Source organism: Thunnus maccoyii, chromosome 10, assembly GCF_910596095.1.
Source record: "Thunnus maccoyii chromosome 10, fThuMac1.1, whole genome shotgun sequence".
Taxonomy (NCBI): Eukaryota; Metazoa; Chordata; class Actinopteri; order Scombriformes; family Scombridae; genus Thunnus; species Thunnus maccoyii.
The window spans coordinates 5,079,978-5,107,969 of NC_056542.1; the positions used below are offsets into that span (position 1 = coordinate 5,079,978).

At 39.7% G+C, this 27,992-nt stretch overlaps 1 protein-coding gene and 1 long non-coding RNA gene across 5 annotated transcripts; one reads left to right on the forward strand and one right to left on the reverse strand.

Moving 5' to 3' along the window:
- Positions 1-145: 145 nt before the first annotated feature.
- On the reverse strand, positions 146-18,878 carry LOC121904940 (soluble guanylate cyclase 88E-like). Of its 3 annotated transcripts, none has more exons than XM_042422769.1 (18): positions 16,532-18,878; positions 16,177-16,233; positions 15,835-16,012; positions 15,154-15,286; positions 14,671-14,845; positions 12,528-12,619; positions 11,084-11,341; positions 10,780-10,924; positions 9,935-10,060; positions 9,561-9,681; positions 7,503-7,632; positions 6,957-7,103; positions 5,813-5,959; positions 5,072-5,228; positions 3,200-3,309; positions 2,625-2,714; positions 2,116-2,234; positions 146-1,375 (listed from the first exon to the last, which is right to left on the reverse strand). In XM_042422769.1, exons 3-18 carry the CDS (start codon positions 15,960-15,962, stop codon positions 1,006-1,008), a joined length of 2,448 nt encoding a protein of 815 aa, XP_042278703.1. In that variant the 5' UTR covers positions 15,963-16,012; positions 16,177-16,233; positions 16,532-18,878; the 3' UTR covers positions 146-1,005. The 3 variants fall into 3 exon arrangements, with proteins under 3 accessions (XP_042278703.1, XP_042278702.1, XP_042278704.1); XM_042422768.1 differs by having other exon boundaries at positions 15,835-16,052; XM_042422770.1 differs by lacking the exon at positions 16,532-18,878 and having other exon boundaries at positions 16,177-16,512.
- Positions 18,879-23,021: 4,143 nt separating this feature from the next.
- Positions 23,022-25,673, forward strand: LOC121904944. Of its 2 annotated transcripts, XR_006098319.1 has the most exons (4): positions 23,022-23,138; positions 24,464-24,515; positions 24,692-24,944; positions 25,101-25,673. It is a non-coding gene; the product is annotated as an uncharacterized LOC121904944 (long non-coding RNA). The 2 variants fall into 2 exon arrangements; XR_006098318.1 differs by having other exon boundaries at positions 24,692-25,673.
- The last annotated feature ends 2,319 nt before the right edge of the window (positions 25,674-27,992 follow it).

The window sequence follows — 27,992 nt, forward strand, 5'->3', positions numbered from 1 at the left end:
GGTGAATAAATAGGTTTGTTTTTGAGTGTTTTCGAATGTTTAAATATGAATGTTTTTTGAAACCACCCACCACTTCAACCTGTATGTAAGTATGAGGGTCATGACCTAGTAAAAAATTAAAAACATGAGAGTTTTAGTGGCTGTACATACAGTTTTATATAAATAAACACTATCATACAGTGAAACAAATTCAGTCAATTACATACAGAAAGTAGAACCAGAAGTCTTTAAGAAAATGTTGTGAATATCTAGTCAAATGCCTACAAAATAACAATACACCTAGTTTAAACAAAATAAAAGGCAACCTCTGATGATGTCTACTCTCAGTGAATTTAATGAAGCATCCATAGAAGTAGTTTTAGACATAATTCCTGTAGCAGTGACTTCATGGATGAATTATACAGCTGTAAAATAATACAGCACATAGCATAAAGAAAATCAGAAATAAACCCATTGTCATGGCTGTCATTGCCTTTAGCACAGTTGTGAAGTTCTGTGTTTCTCTGTGCATGTTCTTTTTGTGTGTAGAGGACATTGTACTTCCTTTTTTTTATAAACAGTCGACATAAGGAAGACATGTTGTGAAACCTGTACATTTTCAGTATTCAGGGTGGTGATAAAACTGATCTTAAAAACAAACTTTCCTGATCTCTAAACCAGACATCCTTTGATGCACAAAATCAATGAAACAAAAGTAACAGCACTTGGAGTCGTGACTGTTGCACAAGTTTTACCTTACTTCAAGTGGACTTTAACTTTTAAACATGTTGGTTTTCAGTTTCATTTTCCACATAAATCTTATTTTACTCAAAATGTCACATAAAGCCTTCATCTCTCAAAAACCCTTGGCATTCAAAATGAATTGAAATGCTGATCATCAGTAACCATAAATGTTGAAAATGTTCTGTCTGTCTTGCCTCTTACTACACTTCCATGACATTTTTTAATATCAAACCCTCGTCATATGTTGGAGTCATCTTGTATTCTCACACGACAACCATCCGCTCACAGAATGGAGCAGGCGGTGCTTCGCATGGGCAGGTTGGTGGGCAGCTTGGCGTACTGCTGCCTGAAGCTGTTTCTCTTGTTGTTAAGTAAAGGACCTGGGTTCTCCAGCCCATCAGCCGGCGACAAACTCTCCGGCATTGCGTTTCCCTGGGGAACATCCAACTTTGCCCCCTTGTTGTTCTTAGTCTTTTTGGCTTTCTCCTTTTCCTGAGGCTCAGTTGAAATGACAGGGAACTCATTAGCAGCCTCTGGTGGAGGCATGGTGTCCAGTGGAAGGTCGCTGGGGCTTGGCTTCCCCTCTGCTTGCTCCTCGCTGCTGGTGATGTGGAGGTTGGAGGCCATGCGCTTGGCATTGGTGCTTGTGGAACTAGTGCAGTTACACATTAGTACAATTTCACAGTGATTCACAATAGAGAGAGACATCAGAGACAGTATACCTGTAATTTTGCAGTCTGAAAAAACATTGTTTCCATGATAGGAATGATAGTTGTACAAATCTTGGTTTCTTGGAATCATTTAGTCTGTAATTAAGCCCTAAAAGCAAATAAATCTGTCGGTGGAGTTATGTTATTTCAGCTATTTTCGATCAAATCAATACATTTAAAGTCCCCTTCCACTAAAAAAATGTGTTTTGCTTGTTGTTAATTAACTTGGATGTTTGACCTTCACTCTGCAGAATGATGCATTTACACAGATTAATAGGTGGTTCTCACTTTCATCTGTTAAAAGAGGAAACAGTGCTTTCCTTAAACCGCAACGCAGGGCATCATTTTAGGACAGAACTATTTCTTGTTGTAAATGAATTGTGGAAAGTTTTTGCAGTGCAGTGTATCTTGTCTGTTTTGTTTCACAATGTTCTTGTGCTGCTTCAGTAACCCTAGAGGTTACACTGCCCCATATGGGTAAAAATGTTGTTTTCGGTGGTCAGCATGACTCCCTCAAACAAACAAAACGCCTGAAACAGCCGTTCAGTTTGCTTGCTGTCTGGTGCTGCGGGGGGCAATAAGCGCAGCTCTGACTGAATCAACAGAGGACATGCTGAGTCTACACTGTGTATAGAAGAAAAGTGATTCTTTGGTGCTGACTGCTCTCCCCCTGTCTACTCACCCATTAGAGCTCTTATCCTCAGAGTCTTTCTGTTCACTGCTGTAGCGCAGCTCTGCCGGGGTCTTGAATGATAGGTCTTTCTTTCCTTTCAGCCAGTACGTCTTCATGTAGCCTTTACCCTGGAAAATGTTGGGGATAGATAGAATGTTTTGATCAAAAATTCTCTATATATATGTGTTGGAAAGAACATTTCATCTAAAATTCATTGATCAATATTATAAGACTTGGAATGTCAGGTTCAAAACGTCTCTCAGCTGGCTCAAGATAATGAGTATCTTCATTAATACTCAACAGGAAGTCTCCAAGGGACGGCAGGTATCATATTTTTAGAATTATACACCTTATCTTGGAAATAAAATATGTTGAGTATTATAACTACAAGACTGATGAAAAGCAAAGTACTAATCATAACGCACATCTCAATCAGTGGATAAGAAAAGCCATCATTTGCAGAAAAAAAATGACAGATAGTAGAAGGTATCCGTCTTTAGCTGGTATTAACCACTCACCTTTACAAAGATTTTGCCCCTCTCCTCAATGATATAGGGCTCATGTTCCAGGTGGTCTTTGGTGGTCTGACTGATGTGTATCTGCATGCCCTGCTCAGACAGACACACATACAGACAACTACTGCTATGGCTGGGTATTGAAATACAAACCCCTTTTTTTTTTTTTACTGAAACTTTTTAAATCATCAAAAGGCAGTGAAAAATATTTAACTTATTAGACACTTAAAATGAGAGTTCATTCAGAGGTTTCGTCCTTTGGAGGAAATTAAGCCTAAACAAACTGCTTCCTTTTTCATTTATTTTCTGTTCATCATAGAACAGATTTCCCACTCAACATGACATTAACTTCTATTACTGTAAGTAATGGAAAGCAAATGAAGTGATTAGCCTGTTGCATTAACTAAGAAGCAGCATGCACAATAGCACCATTAAACAGAAAATGGTTTTCTATACCAATCTACATGAATTTGACTGAGGGAAATTGTTAATGTTATTGCAGTTCTTTACACCATCGCTGTGGGTTATTTAGCACATTTTGCTGGGCTATGGGTTGTTAAGTATGTTAGTGTAGTCACCACTCCGTTGCTCTCCATCCTCGAGGCTGTGTTCACAGTGTCGCCGAACAAACAGTAGCGAGGCATCTTCAGGCCCACCACGCCAGCCACCACCATACCTGAGTGGATACCTGAGAGAGGAAAAACACTTCAGCATGATCTGATTTATTCATAAACTGCCTGAATCTATTTTTATTGCAGCTACTGTCAAATTTCCCAACAAAAACTGGTTTACATCCCATCATTTAGCTTGCACTCATCACCTAGCCAACATTTATCCAGACACTTAAATTCCAAGCTTGTCATTATACAGTAAGCAACCAACAGCGACTGCAGCAAGGGTCAAAATAATACATTGTTTCTCTACTGTGTTAAGAGTGGAAAGTACAGTTGCATCATCATCGCTTCATGTGCTGCACCTCATATTTCACGTTGAAGGTGCAGCGGTTTGAAAAGGTTATTGTTACTGCTTGTCAACATAACCGTAATATATTGGTGGTTGGTTCGTTGTCTGATGCTAATGATTCAATTGTTGCTTTCCAGCCTGGACTTTAAGGAGATTTTTCCTGCTGTTGAGAGTTTGAAGGTGTTTAGCATTGAGACCATGCTACATTTTAGCTCTATGCATGCTGGGATAGGCTACAGCCCCCCATAGACACTGATATGGAATAAGTAATTTACAGAATGGATTGATGAATGGATGTTTAGAACACATCGCTTTGTCACTTTCACTTACTATCACTTACAGACGATAAGATCGTTATATGTCCTACAGATAATGTCAATGTTCTAACATGAATGATAGTCATAAATTATTTAATCCTCCTTTAATTCAAAATATTAAGTCACTAAATTACATACCCCTAATTTCCAGTTGCCTGGTGGTCTGAAGACACCAAGTAAAATAATCAAAATAATTAAAAACTTCCATATCCAAATTGGGAAAATCTTTTTTTTTTCTTTTTTATAAACAAAACATGACAGCACAAGACAAGCAGGAGAACTAGACTAAACTAGAAAAAAAAGCAAAACAGCAGCAACAATAACGACAGCAACAGAAAAAAAGCATAATGTTTGGCTCAGATTTTCTTATTGTAGTACACGTGTGTGTGTGAGTTTGTGTGGGCAAAAGGGGGAGATGGTATTAACTAAAAGAAGAAAGAAAGAGAAATAAGAAAAACAAAATATTTATCTTCCCTTCCTTTTTTTTTTACTTCTTATTTTTGTTCATTTGCTTGCTTGTTGTTGCTTGCTTGTATCCTTTTTTTATTCTTAATTTTAAATTTTTAGCTCTTTCTCCCCTTCTCCTCTTCCTTCCTTTCTTCTTCTTCTCTCACCTGCTTTAGGCCGCCACCAGGCTCGAAGGATGTGGCTGGCCTGTTCCGGGTCAGATCCTCTTTATAACAGCCCCCATTCCTACTGGAGGGGTCTGTTCAACTGTGTCTGAGGAGCAGCTTTCTATTTGAAGAAGGGCTTAGCAGGGACCAGGTCCTCTGACTCCAAACATATTTGGAAAATCTTGTTTGCTCCAAAAAAATGTGAGTGGTCAGGGTTGATTTCAGAACGGCGACCCTTTGAGGCGGTAGGAAAGTGGTGTCTTGATTTACCCGAGCCCTCTGTTTGAAGGAAAATCCTTCTATTGTGCCCCAAGATCTTAAGATTGTATTTTTTGGATCCATTACTTAAAGGTGGCAGTGGTTGAGTGGATAAATAGCCCGACCTCTAACTGTCTGAAGTACATGGATGAAGACACTGAATCCCTACCAGTTCAGAGGCAGTCATGTGTGGCCTACCTTGAGCCATGGCTTCCCCATAGACAGCAACAGGCAAACCTCAAAACATCAAAAGAATCCGGATGCTTTATCACAGTTGAGCCACTAAAGTGCTACTCACCGACTCTGATCTGGATGTTATCCCCGGTGGAGGGGTCTTTAAGGTGGTCGATGGAGCTGAGCATATCCAGGGCCATATCGCAGATGTGGTGTGCATGAAAAGTGGTCTTGTTGGGAACGCCCGCCACCACCATGTAGGCGTCACGGATCGTCTCCACCTGGACACAATTTACAATTTACAATTTCATTTAGCAGACGCTCTTATCCAAAGCGACACATGGACACAAAGGAGAGTGACAATTTCTAAACTGTGATTATATTGTGAATAGATCTTTTTGACTTATTTTAACTCTACTCCTTCATCACTCTTCCCCTTCTTGATGTATTTTCCAGGTGTTTTTGCATTTTTAATTTCTTACTCAGACTAAAACACACCAGAATGGGTTGTGTTTGTATTTTTAAATAAGTACATTTACTGTATATTATACAGTTAGACTGATAAATGGTTTGCAAATAGCCCTTCAACTGCAGATTTGCCTTTTTGAACATAGCCACGTAAGTATGGCATGTAGAACCTTCAATTCAATTTTTGTATTTATTTATTTATTGGTTTCATTTTCACCTAGGTTTTAGTGAAATGTGTATGCACCATGGTGTTGAAAATGATATGTCAGACATTTCTCTTAACAAGAAACAGGAAAATTAGGTCAGTATCATTTTAGATTCTGAAAATATAATTAATAGGCTTCAAAAACCAACTGAATGCAGATGCAGCTGATGTGTGCTGCTTTCCTGTACTGACCTTGTAAACATTATGTTTCTCGCTGAGTGTGTCGAAGACAATGTAGATCTCATTGAGCATGTCCACCACCTGCATGGGTGTGATGTGGATGCAGATCTCGTTAAACTTGACCACATCGCTGAATAGGATGGTCACATCTGGGAAGACCTGGGACACAGAGACGTACGTGAAGTTGTTATAATCTCACACTGAGAGCAAAGACCAGTATATTCGTTGGGTACCCACGCCAGAAAGAGATGCTTGTGAGTCATTCGAGCACAGTCAGTTACAGGTTACTTGAGTCATCAACTGGATGTTTGTATTTTAATGTAGGTGGATATTTGTTCAGGGTTAGTTTATATTGATGTAATTTGGGGTTTGGAAATCAGTTTTCTCAGCTTTCTTTTTCATGTGATGAATTTTATATATAAGTAAATGAAATCACACCACATTGTTGAGAAGTTGTAACTTCTGCAGTTGAATTCAAATCCAATTATTCAAACTTTACAAAGGTGTCGTTTGCTTGTGAGAAAATGTCAGTTCCATTTCCTGTGGAGTTCACGGCTAAGCTGAGGCTACTGTTGCATGGCTAACCTCAGACTTCCTTGTGGCAAAGCTTGACGGAACAAAAAGTACTCGAGATGCAAGACGTGTGTTTCCTGTGAGTGAACTGGGTGCTTTAGTCACAACTTGTTAACTAGAATAGCAGAACTCCATAAGCACAAAAAATCTCTGGCCTTGATGAGGGCTGCAACTGATATTATTTTTATCGATTCATTTGCAGATTGTTTGTTTTCTCAATTAATAGATTCATCTTTGAGTCTATAAAATGTCAGAAAAAAGGAAAAGATCCCATCAAAATTTCCCCAAAGCCTCAGTTAAGTGTTGTTTTATTTGAACAAAAGTCTAAACCCCTAAGATATTCAGTTTATTTTCATATACAGTATGACAAACAAATGCATCAAATAGTCAAATTTGACCGGCGAATTTAAGCATTTTTGCTGAAAAAATGGCTGAAATGATTATTCCATTATCAAAATAGTTGCCGATTTATTTTCTGACAACCGACTGATGGATGAAATGTTTCAGCTTTAACCTCAATTAAACTAAAGTCAGATTATTGAGAGATATTTGGCGGTTTTGGAGAAAAAGCGTTGTCATGTACCTGGCATGTTTCCAGTGCGGTGATTCCCTTCCTGAGGCGGTCGGCCACAGCTTTAGGGATCATGGCGTACAGCAAGGAATCTCCTCTCTTCTTCTCTTCGTCCAACTTCTTGATGATTTCCTGCAGCTGAGCGTACTTTTGTTGCTCCTAGAGGGTCAGAAAAAAATGGACGGAAAAGTCTACAGTTACATTCTCACCTCTCTTAAAGCTCAAAAATCCCTCTTTGCCTTCTATAATCCTCTTAATCCACATCTCTCCTGCATGACTGAAGTGGATTTAATGGGTGAAATCAATAAGGGAGCAGAGCTTCCATCTGAGCTCACCTGGTCAGGCTGTTTCATGCTGAGCAGTTCTTACATTGTGTGCACTTAGCGTATCATATACTGTAATATGACCTCTGCTGAATAATATGAGTATTATAACAGAAGAAGAGAATATGTACAACCTTAAACTGTCTTCTTTGTCCATGGTTTTACTGGGAGTTCCCTCTGTTGAACAAAACTCATGACTTTATTAGTATAATACTTTTTTTTTTTCTTTTTTTACCTGATCGAGCGCCAGCTGTAGCTCAGCTGATTGCTGCGTGCCAGCTAAAATCAGCTCTCTGCTGGAGTCATGCAGGTTCAGATCGTTCACATACACACCCATCTTTATCATGTCCTCCACTGTCTCAATACTGCAAGAATAGAAACGAAGAAACTGATGTAAGATAAGATAAATGTACAATGACAGAAAAGCAAGAGGATGTAAACTGATGCACTAAATAGTCACACAAAAGCCTAATCTCCAATCTGATTTCAGTGATGAAAAAGTACATTTCAGATTAAGTGTCAACACACACAGATGAAGGCCAGGGTAGAATATGGATTGTTTTTTTTCCTGCAATGGGAATAAAGTGACCTGCTGCTTTGCAGCACTGTTACAGTTAATAACACTAAATTGCAATTGTCTTTAAAATACCCTAAATTCTCAAAAAAAAAAGGCCAGTATTCACAAAATAGCCCAGCTGGTGTTGTTGTCTGTAGCAGCAACAGATAATGGCTTGTCCTCAATATACTGTGGGCTTGGAAAAACAGAACAATCTACTAATCTGTTTCCACAGTAATAACTCTGTCGTGGTTCCGTCCCAGTCTGGCTCTCTGTTCCTCCACCAGTCCATCAGATGCTCTCTGAGTTTTTCCCTGTTTGTTGAACTGGACTGAGTGACAGTTGGCCCTTGAAGTTGAAATTGAAGTTTGCTTTCACACCAGTTGTGAAACGTGACTGCGGAGTTTGAAACACCTTGAAGATGCACCACACGTCTTCTGTATTTACATTTATGGCATCTAGCGGACGTTCTTATCCAGAGACTGACAGGTGTTTGTTCAATGGCTGGACTGTCTTTAACTCATCCTCAACACATTATGAAAAAGTTTGTTAAACATTTGTTTCTGTAGATTTGGATCATTTGCATTTACAGCCTCTGTGTGCCATGTTAGAAGAACTACATCATCATGACATTATAAATACCAGTTTGCAGGTTATAGTGTACTTGTGTATTTAAGTTTATTCATGCATATTCTTAGATGGGCTTATTGGATATCTAAGAGGATTGTGTTTTGGGGTTTTTTGGTTTTCTGTTTGCACTGTGTTTTTCCTCCTGTGTCTTCAGCCTGTTTTTCTTTCCACACTTCGCTTCACACCTGCCCTGCATCAGTCTCATAAGGCCTGCTTTGCTCCTTGTGTCTTCCCCAGCCTATCAGCTCCTTTCCCATTCTCCTGTTCCACCTGCTTCTCATCCCCGTGTCAGTTTAGTTTGTATTTAAATCCTGGTTTTCAGTTTAGCGTTGTTGAATCCTTTGTTCAGTATTGTTCAGTTCGGTTTCGCTTTGCCTGCACTCTTGAGTTCTGTTCTCGAGTTAAGTAAATAAGTTATTCTTCAGCCTTGCTCTGCCTACAGTTTACTGCATTTGGGTCCACCTGCTGCGCTCAGCATAACAACAACAACAGCTACTAATGCTCACAGCGAAAACCAGCAAAGGAAGTAAAAGAAACACACCCTGTCAACCTCTAAAAATATTTGGGTGTGAAACAGATGAAGGAAATGTTCAGTTCACAGAGACGTTGCACAGCAACAGCAAATTAGAGCAGATAAAAAAAAAAAATACCCAAAATATACCAAAATATCAAATACACTTAGAAACAGGGAAAACCAGAACGAGAGGTCTTTCTCTTCTCTCCTAAATAACAATAACAAAAACACAGAAGGTCCCACTCTGAGGTAGACCTGAGAATAATTCACCTAAACTGACCCTAATAGAGAGAACACCAACTCTGGCAGTGTCATGATGTAACTCCTATTTACCAAGCGTCTTGAAAAGAGAAGCAACACCGGTAATTCACCTCAAAAAACACCTTTTTTTTTCCTGCGATGAGTATGATGCACCTCATGATCAGAGCTGATAGCGAGTCAGCTCGGATTCATTCAGCTATTAGACCCACAGACCCAACGCACAGGACCCTTCCTGACCTGATCAGATGAAATTTAATTTGGATTCGGGTGCCCGGCTGGGTTTCGGTTACTGGGAGTGGTGTATATAGTCAAAGCATAGGCTGTTGTCTTACATGGGTGTCCCCAAGAAGATGAGGGAGTCCCACTGGGGGACATACTTCATCTGGCCCTTGAGGTGGAGAGGCTTCTTTGGTGGCTCCCGCATGTCCTCAAAGATTGTCTCACTACATTTTCCTGAGAAGAACCATGAAGGACAGGTTATCATGATTGTGGAAGTTCAAAAAACATGGTAACAAGACATTAAATTATTATTGGATAGGGCATCTTAAAACAGTTGACCTGTGCATACATGGTTTTGACACATAATGTCCATGTTAAAACCAAAACCAGTCACATGATAGGAATGTAAGAGACGTTTTTTAAAAAAAGAGTTAACTCATAAATACTTTTTCGCAAAGGTTAGAAAGTAAATGTAAAATGTTCTGACCGGTGACGGTCTGGAATGCCAGCAGTTCAATATCCTCCCCTCCAGAGTTGGCAGAGCTGTTGTATTGGGTGAGAGCACTGCTGTACTCTTGGTCCGTGCCCTTCATCTCCTCCACTGCCTTCGGCTCTGATGGAGGGCAGACAGCAGAAACGGTGAGAGGACGGATGACCGAACGAACCGAGATGTGAGTTAACCATGTGAGTTAATGAGGGCTTAAATGTGTGAGGACGGCGCGGTGAATTCCAATCACATTCCGGTCGGTCGATGGCAGAATAACAATATTCAAAAGGAGAATATATTAAAAATTCATCACTTTATTATAAGTTCTGTTCTACTGTGTTCTTCATAGTTATGTTCCACATTATGTCCAAATCAAAATGTGTTTCATTCATACGCATAACATTAAAATACAAATTATGATTGTCATCTTCTCTTGAAATGATTACATCCTTAGCAATATACTTCAAATCTTGTATTTCTTCTCTTCTCCTTTTATTCTGGCCACAAAATTAGTACAAAAGTTCTATTCAGACTGTTGGCATCTTGTTTTGTTAACGTACTTTGCATGCAAAATGTATTTCAATTTACACTGTATGTATAAGAGCTGTGAAGACACTTGCATTTAATTTTATAGTTATATGGACGATAGTGGTTTGGCTTTTCAGTTTGATATGCATCCCCCCTGAATATATTGTAGATATTTTATTTTGTTCTCCCCACATAAAATAACAAGACAAAAATGAAGGCTGATGACTTGATGGACATATAGAAATTCCTTCCATTCGACATGTACTTTTTTTCATACATTATGCATCTGAAATGCAGAAAAATAATTGCATCGGTACCTCTTTCTTCTTCCCTCTTTGCTTTCTCATTCTCCTCCTTCTCCTCTGGTTCCTCTTTGCTCAGTTTGGGGATGTTGACCTTTTGCTTGCTCTCCACCACTGCTTTAGACAACAGCTCAAACACATTGTTCAAATGGGTGTAGATCTGATGAGAGTAAGCAAGAGATTTTTGTGTTGCTGAGCAGTGACGACAAATAAAGCAAAGGCGAGTTAATGTACCTTTCAGTCAGTGAGTCAACACGTCTTTGATTTAGGTCACACGACAAATATGAGAACTAAATTGCAGAGCTGTCTCCAAACTCACATTGTCCCAGCTGAACTCCAGCATCGGCCTGACCAGAGTGAACTCCTCGTTGACCTTCTTGCCCTGGAGGTCAGAGAAGACCTCTTTGAGGCCGTCACCGATTCGATACATGGTCATGTCACGGCGGAAGATAACGCTGAAGGGGAACATGTCAAAAAAGATACCTCGCTTCATCGGTAGCTTCTCGTAGCTCGGCGCTGTCTTCTGTTGGGGCATGCGATGCTTGAAGGCGGCATTGTCAAAGTTCATCTTGTAAACCTGGACAAGTAAAGGAAAGATATTGAAACCTGTGAGATATAAGTCAATGAGTATTAATAGTTTGTGGTGGGATGTTTTTCTTACTACAGTTGACTGAGTTTACATGGTCACTGATGTAATAAAGCCCACGTGTATCATTTTAATGGGTTCTCAGTAGGGAAATTACTCAGAATATTTTCGGGGCTTTCCTCTTGCTATTGCTGTGCACTATTTGCCCTTAAGGGTAGAACATAACATTGAATGACATAATTTATTTCCTCTTGTGACATTATGTGTAAAGAAATCTTTTGCTACATGTAGCTTTTCTCATCAGAAAGTTATACTGCTGAAAATCGATTGAAAATCTTAAAATACCGTGTTTTTGGTTGATCAGAATGAAGACACAAATCTTGTTTCTATACATTATTCCACACGTATTTCTAAAGAAAGTAAAAGGTGCCATTTTCTAATAAGGCATACTTTAAAACTAGTCTATTAGTTGTAACTAATTGTAGTTATAGATTAGTAATAAGCTATTAATAAGGACAACTTTTGGGCTGTCAGGTCACTGGAAAAAAGCCCCCACCAAAATATTTTTATTAACACCTTGTTAAGATGTAGATTTCCTGAACCGATGGATTATATGGGAAAAAGCCTTTATTAATGACTTATTCGTCTTCTAATAAGCCATCAAATTTGATGTTATACATATTAGTAAGTCACTGATAAAGGGTTTTCCACTCTAGAGCTCATCAAGTCTGCAATTAAACAATTTCGGTAAAAGTAAAAGTAGTCCTTATTAGAAAGTGGACCCCATTAGTTGCTATATAAGTGCAACTTGGGTTTGTTTCTTCATAGCAAATTAAATATGGTTTCTTAATTTAGATTTTTGAATAGTGAAGGAATCAAACCAGTGACTGTCAGTTTAAGGGACAAACTCTGGAAACAATGGCATTGACACTGATGTTAGTTGATGCTAGACAGTATAACAACACACGGTTGCACATTTCAGATTTACTCTGCTGTAAATTATGAGTTTACCCAGGGTCCCTTCCCAATAAACACTTCATCTCCATCCAGTAAACACTTGCTGTCTGGCGTCTCATTGAGTATGATGGAATCATTTCTATGCTGATAGAACTGATACACGGTCAAGGTCAGATGCCCCATAGTTTGACTGATACTTGACCTAAGGCCGAGTACATACCACATATGTCATTTTTTCGGTTTCCTCTTTAGACAAGATTTCCACTTCAATGTCTGTGTTGTAGAATTGGCGCCCCACTTGAGAGAGCTGCCCTGCGGGAGTCAATAACACACACCGGTCATGGATGTGTAGAGGTCAACTTGGCTTATAAGGGATTCAGTCAAAATGGTCTTGTGTAAGCTTAATTTCAGATCAAACTGTGGAGGTAAGTGGAACCTCTGTTATTATTTTGTATCAGCACTTTGCCCTGATGGATTAATCCTCTTTCATTTTTGCCAATTTTCACAAAACCCAGACTTTTTAAAATGACAGGAGAAATTGAAGAGGAAAATGGGCAGAAAACACCAACGCTAGAGCTTCTGATTATGCACCAGAGTCCAAATAATAAAGAAAAGTGAAAACGGTCTATTGATAATGATACTCACCTGTTATTTAATATTGCAAAATAATACAATTATAACTGAATATGATCAGCTCGAAAAGTACAGTGCAAGTCTTTTTTTGCATGTTTTAGTCCATTTTCTACAAATTATATATAATCAAATATAATTTACATTGCAGCAGACTATTTTGTACAGCACACTCTAGTGTTATAAATGTGTCTTTCGGCCTTTCAATTGATTTACATCAGTATGAACTACATTTGCAAAGAGTTGGAAATTGTTAGATTGTCCATCTCAGTGAATATAATTTTACTTTTTATGCCTGTATGTCACTGAAGTTAAATCATCTTTTTGTGCTAATGTAGCTGAAAGTGCAGATTATTTTTTACCATAAAGCATTACAACTTAACAATAAAACTTTGCCCTTGCATTGTCTGTCTCAAGTTAAAATGCTCTGGAGGTTTTGATTTTCGTACTCTAATGAATGGAAACCTGTAGCTGCCTGGAAGGTAGGAAAAATTTATAATAACATTTAAAATTAAGGCATGTTTTGGAACGTGGTGTGCTGTAATCAAGTATGTGTAATTTGTATTAAATGAGCTAAAACAACCTGGGCCTTTATATTGTTTCTGTTCCTGTGTGAATGTTTCCAAAACTAGCCAAAGACTTGAACTGAAAAAAAAAAACTTTTCCATGAGCAAAATGCATCCCCCCTTGTTAACATGCCATCACCTAGTAGCAGGGAGAGAGACTGCAGGGGCAGAAGGGTTGTTTAGTAGAATATGAATAAAGTCTAGTCTGCGACTGAGGTTTGTGCAAGTTAGAATCTGTGGCCCCGACCATGGCTCTGAAATATCAGTAGCCTAACTGTGCTGTGTATTGATAAATCCATGGAAAAAGGCACAATTACAAATCCGACTGCTATTTCCGTGGTGCTGAAGTTGCAGACAGATTTGTAATTGCACTTTTTTCTCTCAGTCCCGCCCTTTTGTCAGTTTCATCTTAGATCTATAATATTCTCTAAACTATATACTATAAATACTCAAGTCTATACTATAGTGTCACCTTCATGATCAAAGTGACAAGTAGCAACATGTAATGTTGCTGAAGAGCAAGAGGATCATAGAGACACACTGCTGCCTGTAGTATTCCTATAATATTCCTGTAATATTTCTATGATCATTCAGTAGCATCTGTGCTGTTGAAAATACACCTCCAGACAAAGCCACTTCTGTAACAAAATATTTAAGGGGAGACATGACTACAGATATAGTTTTTACTATAGATGTTAGGTGTAACCTGGGAGTGGAGCAGGTAATGTGACTGAAGAAATTAACCTGCACTGACTGCTCCACGCTCAGCTGCTACAGTTACGAAATTTAAGGTAAAGTTTTTACCGTCTAGTTTATTACAGTTTATTAAAATGCTTAATGTCCACATAGGCCTACACAAAACATGTATTTAGCCTAATAGTAGTTGTTAAATCAAAATTATAATTGCAATTATAATATCAAGAATTAGCTTAGGCCTGTATGATAATCCTGAAGTCCTAGGGTCAGGGTACCCTCCCATTGGGCAATCCCCCTTGTTAAAAATAAACAAATCATACTGCCTATCCCAGCATGCAAATGGCAGAAACCCACATAACCACAGAGTGAATATGTAATTGGGTTGGGGTTGAGGACCAAACCTGGTTTCCTGTTGATGTGGTAAACTGTTTAACCCCTAGTGTTTCCACCGCTGTGCCTTTGACTTGTTACCTTTGACAAACTGTGTGAAGCCCTTGCGGGTGCTGCGGTAGTGCAGTGTTAGGCTCGTCTCACATTCCTCCTCCACACAGAAGCTTGGTGGCTGCACTTTGGGGAAGGAGAAGCGAAAGTACTCGTGCAGGTTGTCCAACTCATTGATGAAGTCACGCACGTTTCGCCCCAACACCTGAAAGACATGGAGCATGGGGATATTTAAACAGTAAACAAGAGTTGTAGTTTATAATATTAATAATATTCATTGGAAAAGTATTTTTCATGTTGTCAGAATACTACTACAAGTCTTTTTAATCTATGTTAATGTGGATTAATGATATAGTGTAAGTGCCAGGGGGAAAAGGTCAGATGAACTTGATATGGATTGAATCACACATATATTATTGATCATGTTTAATCAGTCAACAATAGAGAGAAAAAAGGAGGACTTTTATTTATTGCTGTTAGCTAAAGACAATCGAATGAAGGTCACTTAATCACCTTCAAGATCCGCTCATATCCATAGTTTCCAATCCTCTTGACCATATAGACCCCGAAGGCGTACATCAGCTCATCATGGGTCTTTCCCAGGACCTCGCCTGCTGCCTTTGCCAACCGCAGGATCAGATTGTCACTGTAGAGACAATTATTTGTTTTTTTGTATTGAGTTAGCTGCTATTTGTTCCGATGAGATTAACAAAAGCCAAAAACTTAAATAAGTACAATTAATCAAAACCAAAAGCAGGAGTGAACATAACATCATAGAGTCTCTAAACAGTCTCCAAATATCTGCAATAAAAATATAACATTACAAGCTTCACAGATGTGTAATTATTACTGTATTATATTGCATTGTATTGCACAGCTGTTTATGATATTGTGTCGACATTGTGTAGTTAACTATTTCAACTCTCGATAGTCAGCAGTCCACCTACAGACTAAGACATTGGACACTAAATAGAGCTTTGTCTAATTAAAACAATTATTTCCTGAATGCAAGTGGCAGCCGTTGTTTTGCACTTTTTTCAGTTTTTAAACAATGCAATCCAACAATCAGAGCACTGACAGTTTGTTGTGCTAATATACAGTATGCTTGATAGTTCTCAATCTGTGCCTAGACAGTCTTTTTCCAATTAATACATCTGTTCATTGCTGTTCAAGCTAAAAAAAATCAAGACTCACTTGTACATCTGATGTCTGACAAACTTGAGGTGGGGTATCTCCGCTCGGTTCTCAATCAGTCTCCACACATCCTCTCCGTAGGATTCATTAATGTAATCGTTCACTGCTTCCAAATACAGGCCGTACATCTTCAGAGGGTTGGGAGACCTCCAGACTGCTGCCCAAGTTAACTGCTTAACTGAGGAGAAACAATATCCAGTTGTTGTTCCTGTGGTCGTCTTCTGAGATTAAAATTAAACATTATGCTCATGTACACAGATTAATTTCAGTGCCAAAAACAAAGTTAATGGCGTACTATTCTATCCGCCTGCATACGTTGAAGGAAATAAATATAATTTTTACCTGTGTCACACACAACCTCATGAAACCTCAGGTAACCTCCTCAGACACCAGCTACATCTAAGAAAAGAGCAAGATTCTCAATAACTGAAGAACTTTTTAAGGAAAAAAAAAAAAAACACACCAACTGAGGCTGTTGTGCATGTATACTGCTGCTTGCTCTAAACTTACTGTTAGATTTCACCAAGCAAATACTAAGCTACTGAAAAAAACATCACAGGAAAATCAAGCAGCGTGTAATGCTCTCATCTCATCAGTTAACTACACTGGATAACAAATAAATAAATAAATAAATAAATAAATAAAACCGAAATGTTAAAAAAAAAGGGTGCAAAGGTGAAAAGAGAAGTCCCCTTACCTGCAGTCCCTCAGTGCTTTGTTGTCCTGGGCTCCAACTGCCACGGCATTGCTCCCTGCTGAGAGTGTCCACCTGCAGCTGACATGTGCGCTCTCCCTTGACACTCGTCTGTCAGGTCAACAGGTGACCTCGGGCCAAAATAGCAGCACCAAGGCATGTTTGTGGCAGGTAGCAAAGAAAAGACTAAAGAAAATGTTTTTCAGTCTCTCAGCTGCATGTACTGTCAACCATACTGGGTCTAATTTGTAAAGTATTTGTATGGAGATAAAGTCTGTGGGTGGCTGTTACTGTATTCAGGAATCCCTTCGAAAAAAGACACTTAGTTTCTGTGTAATGTAAACCGCAGCGCTCTATGTGAGGCTCATTATCTGAAATTAGCTTGTACCTCTTTTGCAACAACTCATTAGGGCTACCAGGTTTCTTTGCTAATTACTTCAAATTTGAATAATTACAGTCAGGTGCACATTTAACTGACAGCCTTTGTGCTAAGATTGGCATATGAAAGGTTTTGTATTGTTTATTTGTGAAGTGAAGCTGAATGAATCCTTTCCAAACATTCAGGTCTCCTGTCAAGGCTGCCACTACCTAACGCCAATCAGCAAAGGTTGAAATGTGATAAACATTCATGTTTTGACTCACTATGATCTCTGTCTTGAACTGTGAAAACTATTATTTTCATTGCTAAAAGACTCTCAACCAGTGTGGCTGATGCACAGTCTTAAAGTGAAGTGAAATACATACTGAGCACAGGATAATTCAAGGTAAATGCTCCACTTTTCTCAGAGTATCCACTAGGGGGCAATGTTACAACACTCTTGATTTATCACTGGTCTATCCAATGCTTCCACTGGGCAAATGAGCTTGAAAATTAGAAGACGTGTGACTCTGGCCTTTTGGCAAGTCCAGACAAGGAAGATAAGGCATTCTGTTATTTTATGACATTTGTGGCCTTTTATATCTCTCATGCTGCAAAATATACAGACCTGACTCAAAACATAATTTCCCTTCATAAATAGGCAACATAAGGCATGAACAATGAAAATGACTCAACTTTTTCCTTTTTTTTTTTCATATTCTGACCTGGAAGGTTAGAGGGCTCACACCTATCATGTAGAGACCTAATTAGGAAAACGCTTTCAGCCAGAATTGCTTTATCCAGCCACCACTTTCCCCCTCACACCTACACTCCACCAGGGAACCAAAGGTGTGCCGACAGCCAGCCTGTAATACCAGCTCTGAGCGATAATGAGCCGCTCGCTGTTCCATTTCTTGTGTGGCTTTTTTTGCTTCTTCTTCCTCCATTTCCTCAGCCTCCCCAGTGTTCCCCTATTTGCCAGGTGCTGCTGTCTGTCTTTAATGGCCTCTAGTACGACTGTGCCACACAGCGGCCTGGGAGGTCTGCCGCTGCCTCTTAGCCGGGGAACAGAGGTAGATAACAATGTGCTGATGGTGCCAACCATAACTCCACACAGATGCCGCGGGCTCTTTCATTAAAGATGACATGACTCATCTTCTTTCACTCCGCCAATATTACACCCTGCCTTCCTTCCTTCCCACAAAGAAAGAGGTGCTGCTGTTTCAAAAGGTGTCCATTCATGTCATTTTTCAAACGCTAACAGGGAGCCAAGGAACACCTCCCTCCCATTGTCTGATGTGAACAACACAAACACACACAGATACACACATGCATAAACGGACACGCAGCCCCTGTTTTCCTGTCCCTCCACCATATGTGCAGGTGTCATATATGTTTCCTGTCTGTCCCTGCTTGTTATCTTTTAAAGGAGTTATCAGGCTCAGCCAGCCTAACAGAGGGATGATCCAATCTCTGAGGAATATCAGGGTCACTGGAGGAAACCATGCATAGTCTGGCCTATTGAGCTCCTGCAAAAAGTGAGTTGATATCATTTTTATATTGTCAAAGCAGGAAAAGAGCTCACCATTCAAACACGGGCCATTGATCAAAGCGTCAGCACGGAGCACACACAGGTTTTTGAAACATGTTGACTGAGTCAGACCGTGAAAGTTATTGGGTGACAAACTCACACCATAAAGCAATTCTAATTGTTAACAACCAGCAGGTCCTCCAGATACAAGTGTAAATCCCTTCGCTGTAGCAGGAAGCTACAGGGATGAATCCTAGGATGTGGCAAAATGGAAATGTCTGCCTCCATGGAGGAGCTGTAACTGTTGTGACCTTGCGGTTGAATACTTAAAGGCATACTATGTACTCCACCCTGGCTCAACGACACCAGGGTGAGCTGAGTGCATGAACGAGCGGTGGTTGAGCAAGCTAGAGAGTGAATGAAAAGGAAGAGGAAGTAGCAGCAGTGAAAACAAAAAACAAAAAAACAAAGCAGTGAATCAGAGAAACAAAACATTATTTTCTGATTGTTTCATGGCAGTTATGTTCTAAAGCACACATACAAATAAACACGCCCACACCTCCGCACAACCCTGAGGGAAGGTGCCGCATTACCAGATTTTGGCCTCTCTGCTCTGTGTGTGTGTTTGTGTGTGTGTGTGTGTGTGTGTGTGTGTTTGTATGTATGTGTGTGGAGCTCAACCCCACCCTTGGGTGAACAGACACAGACAGAGAGCAGAGGAGAGAGACGAAGAAGTAAACATCCCATTTGCACCGCTGTTTAAAGCCTTTAAGGGAACCAGTGAGGCACATAAAAAAACACAGTGATGTAACCAGGTTGCTTCGTTTTTATAGAGTCCCGACCTCACACCCTGCGTGCTGTTATTGGCTGGGGGCTACACACCCACTTCCCAAAGTTTGACACCCAGAAACGTCTCAAACTCACTTCTAGAGGGTCATAAGTGATGATTGGTTTTTTTTCAGGAAAATCCTACATAGTATGCCTTTAATGGGAGTCTTTATTTATCCCACCTATCCTATCTCTCTATCCCCTCTCTCAGCGCCCAACTCTTACCTCCCCTCCTCCCTACTGCAAAAGAATATGCCATATATATTTCCCCTGCACAATCCCATGATACCTCCCTCTTATTGGTTTTACTGTAGACACAGCAGGAGCTGGGCTATAACACTACACTAGCTGAATGCTAACGATGTCGGGGCATCTTATTGTGGTTTTATGCAGCAACCAAGGGCCTTTCTCTCGCTGTATTTATAGCTCCTCTGTGAGTTCTCCCCCATCTCTCTCCCTCCCTTGCTGCTTCCTCTCACTGTTTCTTTTCAGTTTCACCTGTCAGCATCTCTATCTTTACCCCAGTATCCTTTACTACATCTGCTACTTTTCTCTTTCTCACTTTCTCTCAGCAGACCTGCTCTCAATCTCCTGTAATGCCGGCTGTCTCCAGCTCTCCGTCATTATTAAATGCAGCATTTTGGCGTTATCAGTCCAGATTATTGTTATGGTTTGTCACATCCCTGAACAGCCATGTCCGCCCTCTCTGTCTCTCTCTGCATTTGCTTAATTAAATCTTCCACCGCTGTTTAAAAAAGTACAGTACGTGATGCGGGGGTCGTTCGTTGTTCCTCCTTTTTGCATTGATTTCTACGTGGCATAGTCTGGTGAAGCTAATAGCACCTGACCATAGGCAGCTTCACATTCACTCTGCCTCTCTATAGGCCCTTTCAACTGTAGCCAATGATATACAGCGCTTTTGGAGGTGTAAAAATAGTGTCAAATCCCAACAAAGGCAATTCTAGAACGAAAGATACGAGAAATGTAGACGGGGGTTGCATGCTGTTTGGAAAAGAAAGGAAACTTAGGGTTCCACAGTCTGCATATAAATATTCCATTAACTTCAGCTGGCTCCATAACGGTATGGCAGTGCAGTTATGCATTCAGTGCCTAGAATTTGAAATGAAATTATTGTGGAGGTGGAGGTGGAGAGGGAGGTAGTGGTGGTGAAATAGCCGTTTCCTTTCTTCTAATTTTCTCCTCTTCCCTCTTTCACCCCTTTGCCTTATCACGGGTGACACTAATCCAATTTCAGCTCTGCTTGTGACAGCTCTAACGTGGTTTTGTGTACCCATTCCACCCCCCCTGTGTGCACTCACACACACAAACACACGTATAATGCATGCACACTCTGAAAAGGTCACATACAGTTTCCAGACATACACACAGTGTGTGCACACAGATGTGCATGCATGCTCATATGTCCAAACGTACACATGCACATATGCAAAACCTCAGTCCATTACTGCACACAGTACACAGACTAGTGACACACAATCTCCTTGTAGCTGTCATTTGCCAACACCAACTAGCAAGCAAGATATTAGCTCTATGATCTGTGATTTTACAGTCAAACCTCATCTGAAACCAGACAAATCCAGCAGATCTGCTCAGCACTGAGAGGATTCAGATTCTGATCCAGGCTCAGGATGAATACAGAACTTAAAGGGACAGACATAATATATATATTATATTATTATTATTAATATATATTATTATATATATTATATATAATAATTATATATATATATATATATATATAGGATATATATATTATATTTATCATATGCCCGCTTTTCAGCAGGCATAGGGTGTCCAGTAGGGGCTGTTAGCCGAGGTGCTGCTAACGTTTGCTCAGCTTGTTTCTGTAATAACTTAAGATTCAGACATTCAGCAGGTTTTTACCGGGAACCGAATTATCTGAGGTTTCCACTTCTCCAGAACAAACAAACCCAGTGATTGAAACCAGTAAAAACACTGAATAAAACAGTTTCATGTAAAAAAATTAATGTTTCTCTGATGCTATTCAGCTGGTACCGGACTTCCAGCAGGGGCTGCTAGCTGAGCTGCTGCTAACATTTGCTCAGCTTGTTTCTCTGATAACTTAAGATTAAGACGTCCGATAACTAAAATCCTTCATCTGGTTAAAATATTTAGTTGAAAACGACCAAGATCTAAAAACTTTATCATAAAAATGTGGCTTAAAACTGAATAAAAGTCAATTTATAACAGTTTCTGTTGAACAACCACAACACCAACGTATTATCTTGTATGCGTTTACTCTTTGGTAGACGCCATTGTGGAAAACAGTCACAACGCCGATGTATTATCTTGTAGGCGTATGATCTTGGTGGATGCCATTGTAGCGGACAACCACAACACCGACGCATGCACATTGCATTTCGTCAAATTCCTGCTTTGAATCGCGACCCTCTGGAGGTAAAGAAAATGGATGGATGGATGGATTACACAAAAGTTATTAATGAATATTACATTTATACATTTTTTCCCCTCACAGCACCACATCTCAGCTCTTCATGAGTTTGTGGTGTGGTGTGACAACTCCTGATTGGAAGTGACCCTCTCCAAAAAGCAGAAGGAACTAGCTACGGCAGTCATGACCACTATCCACGGGAGGCCTGTAGAAATTGTTGAGGAATATAAGTACATGGGCACAATCTTTGATAACCTGCTGCAAATTGCCTCCAACACAGAGGAGATCCTCAGGAAACGCCAGCAGCAGCAGCAGCACCTCCTGAGGAAGCTCAACTCCTTTGGGGTCAGCAAGGACATCCTCACATTTTTACTACTCCTTCATTGAAAGTATCATGACATTCTCCTTCACCTGCTGGTTCCACTCCATCAGCCTCCAGAACAGAAACTGCCTGCAGAGCACAGTCAAAGTCTACTCCAAAATTATTGGACTCCCTGTCAGAGCCCTCTCCGACCTATGCGAGCAGCAGATGCTAAGGTCAGCTGGCAGGATCCTACAGGACCCCTCACACATCTTGTACCCTGTGCCTGAGTGGCTCCCCTCAGGTCACTGGCTTCGTTGCCCAGGCTGCGGGACACAGAGGAGAAGGGCAACCTTTGTCCCCAAGGCTGTCCAGCTCCTCAACTCCCAGCCATCCCTGTCCCTCTGCTCTGCCCCCTGCCCCTCCCCTCCGATGGTTTATGCACTGAACCACTTCTCCTACACACACACTCCAACTGGCTCGGACTGATGCTGCTGTCATTGAATTACTATGCAACTATATATTATGGAGCTACCCATCAATACATACACTGTGTATGCTATTATACTATTATTCTCATGTCATTATAATTATCATGTGTACAGCATTGTGCCACATCATACCGCTTTATACTTGTTATTGCACTAATATTTATGTGTTATTATTATATATATATTGATATTAATTGCACTAATTTATATCGATATTGATTGCACTATTATTATCATTCTCACATTATCATTATTATCATTATGTGTACTGCATTATACTGTTTTATACTTTTACTGTACTATTATCAGTCTCATATCATAATTATCATGATGTACAGCTTATTTTTGCATTTTTACGTATGATACTAATGTCATATTTCATATCATATCATATATTGTCATATTTTTTACATATTTTATTTTCTTGATATAATTTTTGAATTATAAATGTGCCTTTGATTGGCATTTTACAAATCTCTGTGTAAACGTAAAAAAAAAAGAGAAAAAAATCACACAATCAGTGTTGCTGGTTATCAGCCTAAAGAAATGTATAAATGTTTTACTAAAAGTTTCTTTCTCTCACCTTATATTTCATCTCCACCTCATCACATCACCTTCAGATCGCTTTAGAAAGACATATGGATGTCTGGTCTGAAGAATGCATGAGGTGCGCACATTCTGTGTTTATAAATACCAGTTTATGTGCAGGAAATGGAGTGTGCGTGATTTTTGTGTGTATGCATCATTTATGCATCTGGCCCCAGGAGTGACTGTGTCCTTGTACTCCCAACACAACATGCGGCTGTGTTGCATTCAGTCTCTTGGGGCTGCTGTTGGTGGAGAAATTAAGTCTCTGTGTGCCTTATATGATGGATTTCTCCCTGTTTGATTATTGAACGTCGGTGCAAAATTGTGAGATTAGAAATAAGCCTTTGGCTTTTTGATTCTGAGTGACTGACATCACAGCCTAATGTTTGCCACTGATGTTTTAGAAACTCCATTGTAGCTGCAAGACATGAGAAAAATACACCTTCAAATAACAAAACTGGCCCAAAATGGGAAGTATAAACCTTAAATTGTTCTTTAAAGGTACAAAATAAATGTCAACAATGTTGTTTTCACATTTTTTTAACATCAGAAATGTTACAAAAAGTAAAACAGGCCTATACTTTTAATTATGATCTGTTGGAAAATACAGAAGTGCTAATTTTTCATGTACAGTTTAAACTCTTGCAACTGTCACATAGAAAATGTGTCATTTGTTCAGATGCTAACTAAGAAAAAACTAAGGACCATGTAACCATGTAACTTGGGCACAGGTTGCTGTTTATTTCCAGTTTCTTACCAACAGTCCTTGCTGTTTGCATAATCAAGTAGTTTATGTGCCTGAAAAAAAATACTTACAACTTAATAGCAGATCAGAAAATGCTCATATGTCATGTACCTGACAAACAGTATCCTGATGGTGATATAGTCATCAGTACAAGCAAAATATTTTTTCATTTAGTTTGGTGAAAATTGTAGATATACTTCTTATTTACATTGTTAAAAACTGACAGATCCTGTCTTTAACAGGATTTTCAGTGAATTTTCACTTTAAATCGTGAGTCAATGCATTCATCGCTATCCGATAAGCAAAGACAATCTTTACAGGCACTGTGTAAACAAAAGTTGCCAAGAAAGCATTTTCTTTCCAACCAAGGCATTAGTTAAATGTATTTATTACCGGAGTAACTCCAGGCTGCTGACAGATGCTGCAGCTCTGTGTTTATTTCACAGATCGTGATCGTGTTATTAGCAGGCAGGAGACATCGCATCACTGCAGAGGGTGAAGTGAGGACACTCATTGCGGTCTCATAATTGCTAAATGAATTGTGATAATAGTGATCAGAACTTTATTAATTTGCTCCTTTTATCTGCTTTCTGTCTGTGGGTTTGAGCATTAACTGGCTCTTTATATGTAATTTACTGATCCATCATCTGCCCACACAGATTTTTATGGGCCAAACAGCCCACACTGGACTGAATGAAGCTAAAAAAGCAGGTAATTGTGCCCATTGTTAGTCATGCTGGCAACAACTGTGTTTTGATTTTATGCTAAAATCAGGACGTAACATCACATGTAATCTCATGAATGACAAACATTTGGCACGATAGACACAATATGATTCATATAATAATAAATTCACAAATCTTGATTTGTAAATTCCTGTGTTCTAGGCTCCAAAAGTGGAAGACCTAGTTCCAGTCATGGGAGAGTCTCTTCTTCTGTGAGGTAGCAGACAAAGAGTGTGCAACTGAGAGAGTCTCTGTGAAGTGAAGCAGAAGAAGTTTTCAGTTTATTTCAGTAACTTGAACAAGTGCTGAAGGAAGCAGTTCTCCTGCCGCTTCTCCTACAAACGTGCGATTCTTACAGTGACCACGCCTAAAAGACGTTGAGCAGTCTATGCTTCCTCCTCGTCATCCTGTCTAAGTTTGTTACTGCCACACGCTGGCACAGAAATGATCTACGTACACACACTCAACTCGCACACACACACCCTTCAGCACATCAGTGAACATCCCACTCCTCACTCCTATTTCCCAACTTTCCTTCTTCAATTGTTTTTTTTTGTTTCCCCCTCCTCAGAGTAGCGCATTTGGATTTTGCGCGGCTGGGCAGCAATATCTAAATGGGAGACGAGGTCATGGAGTCTTTGTCGGGATACTCCGCAGAGATCACACAGAGAAAACAAATGGCGATGAAACAAAAAGCCAACATCACCCTCCGCAGCAAGGGAGGTAATTGCATCAGAAAATGGTAATTTAAAAACAGGGTCGTGGGAAGGCCGTGATAGGCTGGCTTCTGTGTGTGTGTGTGTGTATGTACGTGTGGTTGTGTTGTATATTGTTACAAAAACACAAGCCTCCAATGGTGAAGCAATTCAGTCAGCATTGTGTCTTGTAAATCATTTACATAACAATGCGGCAGAATCTTGGAGATCATGGCTGAAGTATTGTTTACACTGTAATAATGGATGGATTTAACTCTCAGTCATAACCACATTTGTCACAAACTGTCATCTAACACAGCCTGAAACCTAAGAATTCATACTAAGCGGGTCGATGATGGCGGTAATGAAATGCTTTGTGGGTAATAATGAGCTCTGCTAGGTCCTCAGCCGCTCTGTTATTATTTCGAAGATACCATCAGAAAGTATTAAAGCATTAGGACATCTACATTTAGTCTGTTTAGTTATGTTGTTCAATAGGTTTGTTTTGATGATAGAAAATAGGATTATTTTCTGAATCCATCAAAAGTACCTAATCATTCAGTTTATAGTTTGGTCCAGAATAATGCATTTCACAATCACCTGTCAATACATCTTGTGCATTTAAAGATATCTTGTATTTTAAACCTATTAACAGTCACAATACTGGTCTCTGATTGGTTGACAGCAGCTCCCCTAACTAAAGAAAACCTGTTGAGTGAAGGGTTTCCAGTTGAAATACAGCAAAGTGGCCTTAACAGACATATTTCTGGAGTTTTCTCTTTTAAGCCGAGCCGTCATGCTTCAGGGGCCACCTGAAATCACATCATTTCTATCAGAGATATTGGTGTATCTTGTTTTTTTTTTAGGCTCATGTTGTTTGGTGTATTGCTGTAGATAAGACACAAAACATGGATAATGTGACATATCCATATATTTCCTTTTAGATACAAAAGGGAGCTTAGGGGGAAAGATTTTTCAGTGATCTAAAACACAATAAATATCAGATTGTGGTGTTTGTCCCTCACAATAAAAGAGCAAAAATATCTTTGACCATTTTCCCACTACAGCCAACAATGATACAGAGAGAAATCTATTAGAGAAAACTCAAAAAGACCATTTTCTACACTCACAGTAGTCTCAATAGACCAGAATGCAATGGAGCCATTAGACAGTTTGTGTTTTAAGAGATCAGCAAATCTGACTTTTTATGGAAATGTGTGCTCTTTTTGCTCTCGCTAAAGTTGTTGGTGTCATTACAGCTGATGCAAATAAGTCCACGCACAATCTCTGTGGACAGTCAAAAGTAATTCAGGGAAAAGTAAGAAACAAATGGAGGAGTAGAGGTTGAGAGAAAAGGGGTCCTTAAAAAAGTAAATCACTGCACTTGATCACAGAATAACTGGAATACATTGAATATCAAACAGCTAAGAGAGTCTAAAGTGGGAGTTGTCCTTTAATCCTGCAGCACAGGACTGGTCATCTGGCAGCTGAAGAGTCCCGGTGGCACTCCTGAGCAGGATGAGCTGGTTAAACACCCCCTGCTGGATAAACCAGCTCAGTGCTTCTGTCTGAAAGCTCTTGAAATGGTCTGAGTCTCAGTGGGTCCTCTGCAAGCTCCCTCCCCTCCCCAGCACAGCGGCTGGTGGTGAAGCCCAGCAGCGTGAGTTGGGACCGGGTCCATAATCCTGCATCTCTCTAAAGATGCTTTCTGGAGAGCAAACGATACAAAAACTTGAACTTGACTCACACTGTCCCTCTGCAGTGTGAGGTCTTTTTTTTATCATTCATGACAGTGTGTATCAGCATCTTCTGGCAACAGTCAGTTGGCAACACATCTCTGCAGCAATGTCACTTTTCTTTAAGAAGTTTGATGTTTTAGGGCAAATCAACTTAAGATAGAGTTAGAGAAGAAGAAAGATATCTTGTTTGATTTGTTTCTACTCTGTTGCCACCAGGACAAAGTTATGCGCATTCATGGTAGAGTATGTATTTTATTTATATCATATAATTAGGATTGATCTGATTTTCCTTTCCATACGCTTTTAGAAAAGCAATATCTCTTTGATCTCTCTGAGTATGGTACAGAAACTGAGATAAAAACTACAACTAAAGTGTTTTTTGATGGGATAATTCCTAACTTGAATTATTGACATGGTACATTTGACATCAAAATACTGCATTAAAACCAGGTAGGCTGTAACCTTTGAAGCGGTTTGTACAAATTTCACCGTCTGTGAACGATGTTTACTTGCAACCCATCAAAAATTCAATTGCTTTGAACTTTTTTCTTAAAAGATTGGGTGTGATATTAGTACTCACTGTGCTCCAGCAATCCATGTCATCCTTCTATGCAGAGGTCTGATATTTTTCTGTTTTTTTTTGTGTATGGTAATTTTAACAGAAACGGTGCACACTGTTTGGGTGAAAACTCATCAAACTTGTGTGATACACTGTTGACTATAAAATGAGTAAGTCAGCTAGGATGGTTTTTCCCTTGTAATGTGTGGATTTGTTTGCATGCAAGTGTAGATAACATGATGCTGCGTGTTTTGCCAGTGTGTTCAATATATCACTGTGCGGCTGGTTTTGGATGCTGCGATGCCGGGTCTCTGCCAAGTGATTGGGTCTTAGCAGGAATCTCCACATAGGGGGTGAATGGATACCAGAGTGTCGGTCTCATACGTTAAACTTGTTAATGAGATAGATGCCTGCCAAAATACCAACATGCTTGTCTATGTAAAGGCTCTACAGTAGTGATTTACTGTGTT

Coding starts and splice junctions, on each gene's coding strand:
- LOC121904940 (XM_042422768.1), bottom strand. CDS start 16,197: ATGAGGTTGTGTGTGACACAG. Junction 10,061..10,779: donor AAAGAGGGAAGAAGAAAGAG/GTACCGATGCAA, acceptor GCCCTCCATCAG/AGCCGAAGGCAGTGGAGGAG. Junction 7,633..9,560: donor ATCTTCTTGGGGACACCCAT/GTAAGACAACAG, acceptor CTATTCTTGCAG/TATTGAGACAGTGGAGGACA.